Source organism: Nestor notabilis, unplaced genomic scaffold (assembly GCF_000696875.1).
Source record: "Nestor notabilis isolate BGI_N333 unplaced genomic scaffold, ASM69687v1 scaffold11491, whole genome shotgun sequence".
NCBI lineage: Eukaryota > Metazoa > Chordata > Aves > Psittaciformes > Psittacidae > Nestor > Nestor notabilis.
The window spans coordinates 1877-12294 of NW_009916110.1; the positions used below are offsets into that span (position 1 = coordinate 1877).

Genomic DNA, 10418 nt, shown 5'->3' on the forward strand with positions numbered 1-10418 from the left:
TGCTGAATTAAGGTGAAGTTACATGTTACAGTTGAACCAATATAAAGGCCAACAACCAGGGAAGGTGCAAGGCTGGCAGAAGAGGGGCAAAGAAAGCATAGCAAGGGCAGCAGGAGGGAGAGGATAAACGGCATTGAGCTATTAGGTGGCTCAGGATGTGCCATGTACACTCTTACAGAAGCAAATAAGCTTTCCTTCCATCTGTTTGTTTCACTGTTTGAGTTAAACAGGAGTTTAGAAAACAAAGAGTTCCTATCTCAGACATTCCCTCCTGCTTAGTCATGGCAGGGATGCTGTAAATCCAGTGGGCAGACACCAGGTTAGGATTTGTGGACCTTTGGCACAGCGGATGTCAGCCGCTTCCTTTCCCTGTGGCTCACTTTTTCCTGCTGTGAAAGGGAGACAGCAATTACTCAGGAGACCTACATGACCTGATTCATCACTGCATGTAAAGCCTTGTCACAAAAGGAAGAAGGAAGCTGGAAGAGGACAGACAATTTGCTCTCTACACCGAACTGCAGCGATTGTCACCTCTCATGACTGACGGAGAGTTCAGCTCCTCAGCCGTGCACTGAAATCCCATTCTGAGGCTGCAGTCTGTGTCCCTGCTCACCCACAGCCCGGGGGGCAGACAATACTGCAGGATCCTGCTTTTTGTTGTACCATGACAGTAACTCGTTATCCTCTGAAGAACGTAACGCTGATGCCTTCACCTTCTGTACCTGTGAGCCATTCTCTTCTCTAATAACATTAAGCCTGCAGGGTGGAATTTTTGACAGTGTTTAACTGACTTAAAAATTCATTCTTCAAAATGACTGAAGACTTCACTCAAAGGGAAATTCTCTGTCATTGCTACGCCAAAGCAATTACAGCTATACCACAAAAATTATCCCACTATAATTACACTGGTATGAGCTTCCGTCTGAACAATATCCTGGAATATTTTCCCAAGCAGCCAAAATCCTCTGGCAGCTCCGGCTCTAAGCTTCTGCGTGGAAGGGATCTGCTCCCAAAAGCCATCTTTCCCCTCATCGTAGTGATTCAGAAAGCGACCCAAGATCTACTTTTCCCCGGTACGAGTTTTCCTATCAGTGTTGCAGCTCGACTCCTACCTTCCTGCAGCCTCTCCGACTCCTCCCAGGAAGTCCCAGCTGCAGATGAAGCATTTCAGAGGCAGGGAGAGGGCAGCATGTGTGGAAAGGCAGCCTGGGCGATTGTGCCAGACTTCCACAGCGCCAGGCAGCGTGGCCCAGCTTGATTGATGTAAGTTGCTTTCCCCCCCACTGTCCCTCTGGGAGCTGCCTTGCACCTATGTGTGTGCACTTGCTGGCTGTTGCTGCTGCATTCGTCCGTGCTCCTGCTGTGGTGTAGCTCCCCATGGAGTGAGGGGTTCAGGGGGACCCTTGTCCCCAAAGCCTTTTGGGTGCATCTGTGAGCAGCAAGGCTGGTCAGCACCGCGGAGGTGCTTGGGGAGCACCAGGGCAGAGGAGATGGCTTGTGCCTGCGGGCTGGAGGGCAGGAGGTGGGGAGTGCCCAGTCCCTGCGGTGACCTTTCAGCTGTCACCTCCAAAATCCTTAGTGTGTTCTGTCCTGTGCACCCGCCAGGGTGGAGGTTCCCCAGATCCCTTGAAGGGAGCGTATGTACAGCACAGCCTGAAATGCCCAACCAGGTGAGTGGCTCTCTGAGCCTTTCCCAGGCTTTTTGTGTAGCTGACCCCCTCCAAAACGTTTCCCAGGCTTGGGGAGGTGAGGCAGAGTCCTCTGTGCTCACCCTGGTTGGCTGCTTCCACTGGCAGCAGCACCCAGACCCTGGTGCTGCCTCTAGCTCTTTGCAGGAGCCTTGAGCACAGCTCTCACACCAGCTCTGTAGCTTTATGTAGTCTGGTGAAGACCTGTTTACTGTCACGCTTTCATTTTGTCACCTGCAGGGCTAGCCCCCTCATTCCAGTACTTTGCATCCCAAAGCAGTGTTCCCCCCCATCTCAGTGCCCATCCCTCACAAGGGACACAGGGACAAGGTGGATATTTTGCAGTCGTGAACAATATTATGCTATGGCTTCCTGGTTTTCCATAAATTGTGCTGGACTTGCTTCATCCCGAGGTACACAGAGTGTTTGCTTTACCCCTGCAGCTGTGGCGTGCTTGTCTCACCCCTCTGCTTTGTGCCTGGGGTCCGTGCAGGTCCATGCCCGCAGCAGTGAGACAGCAGGAGCCGTGGTATGCTCAGGAGAGCGGGACCTTCCCTGCGTCACTTCTTGCTGGAGAGGAAGAGCAGCGCTGGATATAGCTCGTACTTCAGTGAGGTATTGAATGCCCAGCAGGACTGTTTCTGGCTGGCAGCCTGGTCCCTGGCTCGGGCTGCAGTGGTGTGGAGCCCAGGGGAGCCCACTGCCCTGTGGAAAACACTTTTCCCACGTCAGGAAAAGCCACACTGGAGCGATCTCTGTACCTGCTTATTGCCATCTATAAGCAAGAGAACATCCTTCATACATAAGAAAGCTCATTGTTTGTGGGATTGCCTTGTCTCACAGTCTCCTGTACTAAAGCATCCTGGATTGCAAAGTACTTGGGAAATAACAGTATCCCTCCTGGAGATACAAATATGCAGAGCCAGGAAATCACATGCCGGAGGAGTTAGTTGTGGCCCCTAAGTCTTCTACATTTTAACTCACCTGTCCTGTCTGGCTGCCAGGCAAATTGGAGCTGGAGAAACACACTGGTTTGGGGAGCAGAACAGGCTGAAACAGATTTGGGGGCTGTGTGACCCCAAGACTGTTGCTCTCCAGCCTGATGGCCAGCCACTTTTAGCAGCATCATGCAGGCTGGTGATGGGATGGGGCAGACATCAAAAAAAAAAGTATTTTTCATTTTCCTTCCCAAAAGGGCTGGAGCAGACAAGGCCTTTCTTCAAAACTGGGAATTTCTAGGCTTAAAGCACCCTCTTTGCACTGACACCATCACACTTGCCAATGCTGTTCTCTGAACTGTGACCAGCAGCAGCCTCACCACAAGACAGCAGTGCTGGAGCTGTTAATGTTTCATCTTTTTTGTTTAACTTGGAAGTTTTACTTTCCGAGCCATGAATCCTTCTACTCCCACCAGAATCAGCTCAGGCACTGGGTCTTGCTGACCATAATATCCATGAGCAGAAAGAGCAAAGCAGAGAACTGGGGGAGAGAAGTGGGGCTCCCCTAGACCTGGGGAGGCAGCGACTTCTGCTCACCCTTGGCTGCTTGCCCATCACCACGGGGTAGCACAGAGTCCACCCAGTGCCCTCTGAAACACGGGGCTCCTCAGCAAGGTATTTGTAAAGATCCTTAGTGGGGGCTGACACTGTATAAAAATTAAAGACCTCAACACAAGACATTGTTGGGACACTTCTCAAATTCTGGTGCAGCCCTCTGGGAACAGCAAAGGTGAGCAGGTAAGTGAAGAATTACTGCTACAGCTGAGCCTGGGGAGGGGGCTGACCTGGTATCCCCACCACCACCCTAGCACAGAAGAGCATAGACTCCCTCCCCTCACATCTCAGCTCTACACCTCACATCCAGCTGCTTTCACATGCCCTCCTCATCCTTATTCAAATGTATTTTACTTGCCAGTGGTGGTGATTGTTTTCTTGGCTCATTGCTTCAGAGACATCCTCCTCGCATCCCCACGCTGGCTTTTCTTGGTGCATTGAGCATCATTTGTCTCTCATTTCCAGTCCTTTTGCTGTCTGGTTACTTTTTCCCTGCACTGTTGATTTATTAAATTCTGCCTCTGCCTCTTTTCATCATCCTCATAATAAATTACCCATCAAGCACAGCTGACTTTCTCCCACTTCCATCTTATCCAATTGGAAGGAGGATTTTGCTCTCAATGTTTCCTACTGTCCTTCTTCTCACCACCCAGCCATGATGCATGTGGAAATTAGGTACAAGTCAGCCAAATGGTGTCTCTGTACATCAGACTGACTGTGTGCTGTGCTCCCCTCTTGCCTGTACCCACTTGCTGCCTGGTTTTGCTATGAACTTTAGGTGCAAGAACCAGCACATTGTTTAGTATCTGGAGCAAATCCCATCACCAAGCACTCCAGCAGAACAAGGAGTAAATATTTCTGCTACTCTGTAGAGAGGTATGGAATAAAAAAAGTATGCTTTCGTAGGAAAAGGGGATATTCTGTGGCCTGTAGAGAGTAAGACAAGAGCAGCTATGGAAAGCCTGAGGTCATTGGCCTGGCAGTTACAGTATGGCTGAGCTCATCTGACCCAAGTGAAAATGAGATTTAAGGCATTGCCAGCTCCCCAGTGAGTGTACACACACTTCTTTCGTTCATCTGTTTTCTCAATTCTTGCTGAAACTTGTCAATGAAACCTCCTTCTCTGCCAGCTCTCATCTGTTTGATCTTTCATAAACAGTGTGTGAAGCCATTTCCAGAACCCACTGCAGCAGCATTACTGCTCTAAGGTCAGTCAGCAGCAATCCATGAAGCAAAACTAAAAGGCGCACCTTCTGTTGGGAAAAACCTACCTGGGGAGGCCATGTCCCCTTCACATGTGGCCCCATTGCCCTTAGTAAAAGCTTCAAATTCTCTTTCTTTGTCTCTCTTTGCAGGCAAAAATGTCAAGGCCAGTGCAATCTCGGAGGCTGGAGGGAGTGGATAAGAATATCTGGTGAGTTGAGAGACTATCTGGGTTACCCTGGTTCTAGATGTGGTTTTAGGCAGTTTAACAACAGATAGAAACCACCGCAGCCACGCAGCACAGAGCAGCGGTCTCCCTTGGCTGCTTTGCGTTTGTTCAGGAAGCAAGTTTGTCCCAGGCTCAGTTCTGTACCTGCTGCTCACACTTTATGCCATATCAGGTGTGCTGCACCATCCTGCAGGAAGGCTCCTGGGAGCACCTTATAGTGCATTGCACTCCATCCAACCCATCCGGCCAAATGATCCCAGCAGCACCGCATCTGAGCCAAGTGGTTGCAGCACACTGGCTGCAGCCTGGCATCTGCTTCAAGCCCATCCTAGGGCACTGCAAGCAGACAGGCAAGTGAAGGGATGCTGAAATGTGGTTGTCAGCCTGCCAGGCACAATATGGCGTTGGGAAAGCCCACGTGCTTGAAGACATTTAAATGACCTTTCCCCAAAGTCCTGCTGTGCCTGGTTTCAAACTATGTACTACCAACAAGCTGGCTTCTGTTTGAGACAAGTACTGAGTTCAAGCTGCCTTTCCCTCTGCAGAGGCCTTCGTGGTGTCTAGCTGCTAAATTTTGCGCAACTGGCATGAGCTTGAAAACCTCTAAATCCTGTCCTGGACGGGCTGGTCTCATCAGAAGTGGTGTGTGGCTTCAGCTGCAACCACACACCCAGACAGCACAACGGCTGTTTCCTTCCAGAACAAATTAAAACCCCTCCCCATCGCAATAGTGCTTCATCCTCAGTTTAGCTGAAATAGGTCGAAGTGACCTGTGCTTGATCCTGTCCACCTATGAGCAGCAGCAGGATGGCTCTGCAGGAGGGACACCAACCTCGCTCACTTCCAAAGGGATGCTGGCAAGTAGAGCCAGTGCCAGCACACTGCCTGGACCCTCTAGAAATACTTGTCTTTCTCTCCCTTTTTCTCTCCAGGGTGGAGTTTGTAAAACTGGCTGCCACCTACTCCACAGTGAACCTGGGCCAGGGCTTCCCCGACTTCCCCCCACCGGACTTTCTGAAGGAGGCGTTGGAGACAGCCCTCAGCAGGGAGAACCACATGCTGCACCAGTACACCCGTGCCTTCGTGCGTGGACAGACCCCCTCCTCAGCAGTACCCCCTCACTCCCTCTTAGCCTTGCCTGCTTCAGGGCTCATCAGGCAGCAGTAAACATGGCAAATCACGAGGCAAAACATGCATCCAGGCCCCCTGCACCCAGGGCTGTAACACCCTGATTTACCAGGGTGTTTGAAGCAGCTGGGATGGAAGATGCCCTGCACACTCAGTCACAGGGTGCTTGGCTGCCCAGGCCCCTTCCAAGGGCTATTCCATGTTTTAGGAGGCTTCTGCAACCCAAGTCCCACCCATCTTCTCTCCCCACAGGGACACCCACCTCTGGTGAAGATCCTAGCCCAGCTTTTTGGGAAGCTGCTTGGACGGGACCTGGATCCTATGACCAATGTGATGGTGACTGTGGGAGCATACCAGGCCCTTTTCTGCTGCTTTCAAGCTTTCGTTGATGAAGGCGATGAGGTAACCCATGATTTGGGCTTGTTGCACCAGCAGCCATCCCTCAGGAGAGCCCTTTCTGGCTGTGGGTCTGCCAGCAGCTTCAGACTGGTTTTCATTGTCCTTTTCCAAAGCAGAAATGGGTTTATCCCCATTCTCCCATATCTGAGCTTCTAAAGGAAAAAATTACCTGCTGCAGGGCACTGTCTCATTTCTGCATAAGGCAGAATAACCCTTTTGCCCTGAGCAGGGGTGCTCTTCCTTGACATGCCCGCAGGCAGTGCAGATTCTTCATTACAGTAATTCACAGATTAGTATTTCCTGTATCTCCCAATGCTCTGTACCCATCAGGGAAGGACGGGGCACTGACACATCCCTTTCTTCCAGGTGATAATCATTGAGCCCTTCTTTGACTGCTATGAACCAATGGTGATAATGGCTGGTGGGACACCAGTGTTTATCCCACTAAGACCGGTGAGTGGGATGGAGCAAAGCTGAGGAGGAAGAGTCATAGTAAAGTGAGCAAGAGGTGAGTGGTAAGCAAAATGCAGAGGTAGCAAAGCAAGCCAAGATTCCCCTCTGTTTTCTCTAGAAAGCTCCAGAAGATGGAAAAATGATGTCTAGTGCAGACTGGAAGCTGGACTCAGCCGAACTGGCTTCTAAATTCAATGAACGGACAAAAGCCATTGTCCTGAACTCGCCCAACAACCCTCTGGGCAAGGTAACACCTCTGGCTTTGCTGTGGCTGGCCCTGAAAGCTGCTGGGGTGCTACAGCTCACCCAGCCACATTTGCAGTGTAGCAGTGACTCGACCTTCCTTGATCCAAGGGAAATGGGTGTTGTGGGAGCCCCACATGCTGCACTCACTATTTCGGTGTGTTTAAGCCTGGTCTTTTCTGCCAGCAGTGGCTTTGCCCTGTTAGACCATTGCAGCCAGCTCCTCCCCACCCTGGCTTGGGAGATGGTGCAGGCTTGGGAGAAGGCAGGGACAGGCAGGGGCTCAGAGATGCTTCTCCTGCATCCCTGCTCCATTCCCTGCCTGCTGCAGGTATTCAGCCGAGGGGAGCTGGAGGTCATTGCAGACCTGTGTGTGAAGCACGATGTCCTGTGCATCAGTGATGAGGTGTACGAGTGGCTGGTCTACGACGGGAAGGAGCACATCCGCATCGGTACGGAGAATGGGTTGGCTGAGCCTGGTGTCTTTGGGGAAGGATCTGGTGATTTAGCTGGGGTCCACTGGAAATTACATGGACTGCCTGCATGCACGTGCTGGGCATGTATCCCCATTAGAGGTATTTTGCTGCACTTCAATCTCAGCCTCCAAATCAGGTCTTAAACTTGAGTCCTGACTTCCACAGGTAGTCAGAGGAAAGACAGAGCTGCCTTCACAGAATGAGGTCTAGAGCAAAGAGCCCTTTGGCTCCAGTGAAGCTGAAATTTTCCTCGTACTTTGTGAACCCACATTTTTCTGAGCATCTCTAGTTTCGGGACATCCATTTCAACATGATTTCAGAGGCCTGTTCTTCCTGTTGCAGCAACGTGCAATCACCTTGTTGCAGAGTGATGGTGCTTGGCATCTCTGGGAACCCCTGGGGCTGGGTACCTGTGTGTGAACACACTTAATTACAAAGAGCTGCTCTTGAGAAGCCTGGCTGTCTGCTTGGGATGTGCTTTGAGGCTCATCCAGGTGAAAGATGTGCTGCGACCAGAGGCCACCATGGTTATGGTGGTTAAAGAGCTCTCACCCTGTCATTAATGCAGCCCAGAAGCAAGCATGCTCAGCCCTGCCATCGGGGTTTCTCTCTTGTTTCATTGCCAGCCAGCTTGCCAGGGATGTGGGACCGCACAGTGATCATTGGGAGTGCTGGGAAGACCTTCAGTGTCACTGGATGGAAGGTGAGTTCCCCCATGCAGCACCTCATTGTGTCCCCATCCCTGTCCCTGTCCTGCGGGGCACAGGTCCCATTGCCATAGCACGGCACTAGGGGGACTGCTGCCACACACTCAGCTTTGAGCCTCAGGGTCTGAAAGTACTAAAGCTGCTTGGTGATAGCCCTGGCTGGAAAATACAATGAAGCCAGCGCAGGCAAATAAAGGGGAACCTGAGCAGGTACCCAGAGACTTAGTACCTTCTTCCTCCTCTCCTGGCTGCAGGTAGGCTGGACTGTGGGACCCAACAGGCTGCTGCAGCACATCCGTACCATGCACCAAAACTCAGTGTACCACTGTGCCACAGTTGCCCAGGTAAGGTGGCTCCCTGCAGTTCCCAGACCACTGAAGCCAGGGTAAGAGAGGCTCCTTCTGCCCACAGCTGACCTGCAAGGCACAGAGAGGTGGTGCATGGTGCCCTGGAAAGGCTCCTTCCCCTCTCCCTGCAGTTGCCCCATGTCTGGGAGGAAGGGGAAAGCACAGCCCGCCTGGGATATGTTCCTTATTTTGCACTGACAAATCTGGCCATTTGGAGGTGCTGGAGGCAGAGACTTCCCCAATCACCTGTGAATTTCATTGGAGCATAGACTCTGGTTCCCAAGGAAGTCTTGACCATCTTTCCACTCCTCTCTCCTTACAGGAGGCTGTGGCTCAGGGTTTCCAGAGGGAGCTCATGCTCTATGGGAAACCAGACAGCTACTTTGTCCAACTGTCCAAGGAGCTGCAGAAGAAGAGAGATTGGCTGGTCCAGAGCCTGGATGCTGCGGGGATGAAACCCATCATCCCTGAGGGCACCTACTTCTTGTTGGCAGACATCTCCAACTTCAGTGAGTCACCTGCAGTTTTGCTCAGGCAGGACTGAGTACAGGGTCCAGTTCAGAGCAGTACCATCAGCAGGGACAAGAACCCACATAAACCACCACCAAAGCACGGATGGACAACAGCACGTTTCCCATCCAAGCTCCCAGAAGCTGTGGGTTTGGGGCTTGGCTGAGGCACCTGGCAGTAGCCCCAACCTTTGTGCTGCTGTGCTTCTCTTACAGAATCTGATGTCCCTGATGTCCCCAACTCTGATGAGCCCTACGACTCCAGATTTGCAAAGTGGATGGTCAAGAACAAGGTAAATGCATCCGGCCCCTTCTGCTGCTTTTGCACCCTCCTTGCTGGAAGCACAGCACACCACCACTGCCAGGTCTGGCAGCTCATGGCAGGCGATGTCTGCAGTGGCTGAACTGGGGCACAGTGGGCTGCACGGAGTAACCTCAGCTCCATGTTTCCCTTTCCCAGGGCCTTGCTGCCATTCCACTCTCTGCTTTCTACTGTGGGGCCCACAAGAATAACTACAGCCATTTCATCCGGTTCTGCTTTGCAAAGGTGAGACGCGTGGCAGCACAAATGAGGGTGAGGTTAGGATTAATAATCAGAGGTGGTTTAATGGTGTAAATGTCAAGAAGACAAAGTGCCTTGAGTATTAGAGCCTGGGCACAGCATCACAGCTGGTCTGACCCCCTCCTGCAGACATGCGAGCTGAGCTAGGGCAGCATCTTGGTCAAAACAGTCTTCTGGGTGCCTGTTTAACTGCCCCAGAGATGGGCTGTGCCTGTCTCACACTGGACATGGAGCATTTGCAATGTTCCAAAATGAGAAAGGGATTTTTATAAGAATGATGACTGCAATGACAGGAAAGGGGATTTGGCTGGAAGCCAATGACTGAACTTGTGGTATTTGTTTAGGAGGAAGCTACACTGAAGGCAGCAAGTGACATATTGCAAAAATGGAAACAGGAGAAAACCAGTCCCTGAGCGCAGTGGAGAGAGAACCAGGCTCTCCTTGGTCCTCACCTGCCCCGACTGCTCTTCCTTCCTCTTACTTGGCTTGGCTCCATACTTCGATACGTTCTTAATGTCCACGTTCTCTCTCAGACAAATGGCAAGAGGTTTGCCAGGCCCAGGGTCTGAGGGACACTTTCTGTCACTGTGAATTGATTGCACTGCTCCTGCAAGAAGCAAGTCTTTGCATGCGCTGACAGTGTCCGACGTTTTTCTTACGTTTAAAGACTTTGCTAGTAACTTCTGGGATGCATCCTGCAGGATGCAAGGTAAGGATGGCTCCTGGGGGCTTTCCCACCACCAAATTCTGAAAAGGCGTCTCAGGACCTACCTTTAAGGCCATGCTGAGGCCTTACCATGTACCCCAGGGCACAGGACAGCGTTTCCACCAGCACCACGTTCTCACCGAGTGCGGTATCACCACTCATCAGCAGGTTGATTCCTATGATCCTGAAAGTGATAAACCCAGTGAAACGCTGTT

General features: G+C 51.5%; 1 protein-coding gene across 1 annotated transcript; it reads left to right on the plus strand.

Moving 5' to 3' along the window:
- Positions 1 to 2194: 2194 nt before the first annotated feature.
- Positions 2195 to 9910, plus strand: CCBL1 (cysteine conjugate-beta lyase, cytoplasmic). Its single transcript, XM_010024448.1, has 13 exons — positions 2195 to 2303; positions 4597 to 4655; positions 5606 to 5756; positions 6054 to 6203; positions 6567 to 6653; positions 6772 to 6900; positions 7228 to 7348; positions 7999 to 8075; positions 8334 to 8423; positions 8749 to 8935; positions 9152 to 9228; positions 9396 to 9482; positions 9842 to 9910. The coding sequence occupies exons 1-13, from the start codon at positions 2220 to 2222 to the stop codon at positions 9908 to 9910; spliced, it is 1368 nt and encodes a 455-aa protein (XP_010022750.1). The 5' UTR covers positions 2195 to 2219.
- The last annotated feature ends 508 nt before the right edge of the window (positions 9911 to 10418 follow it).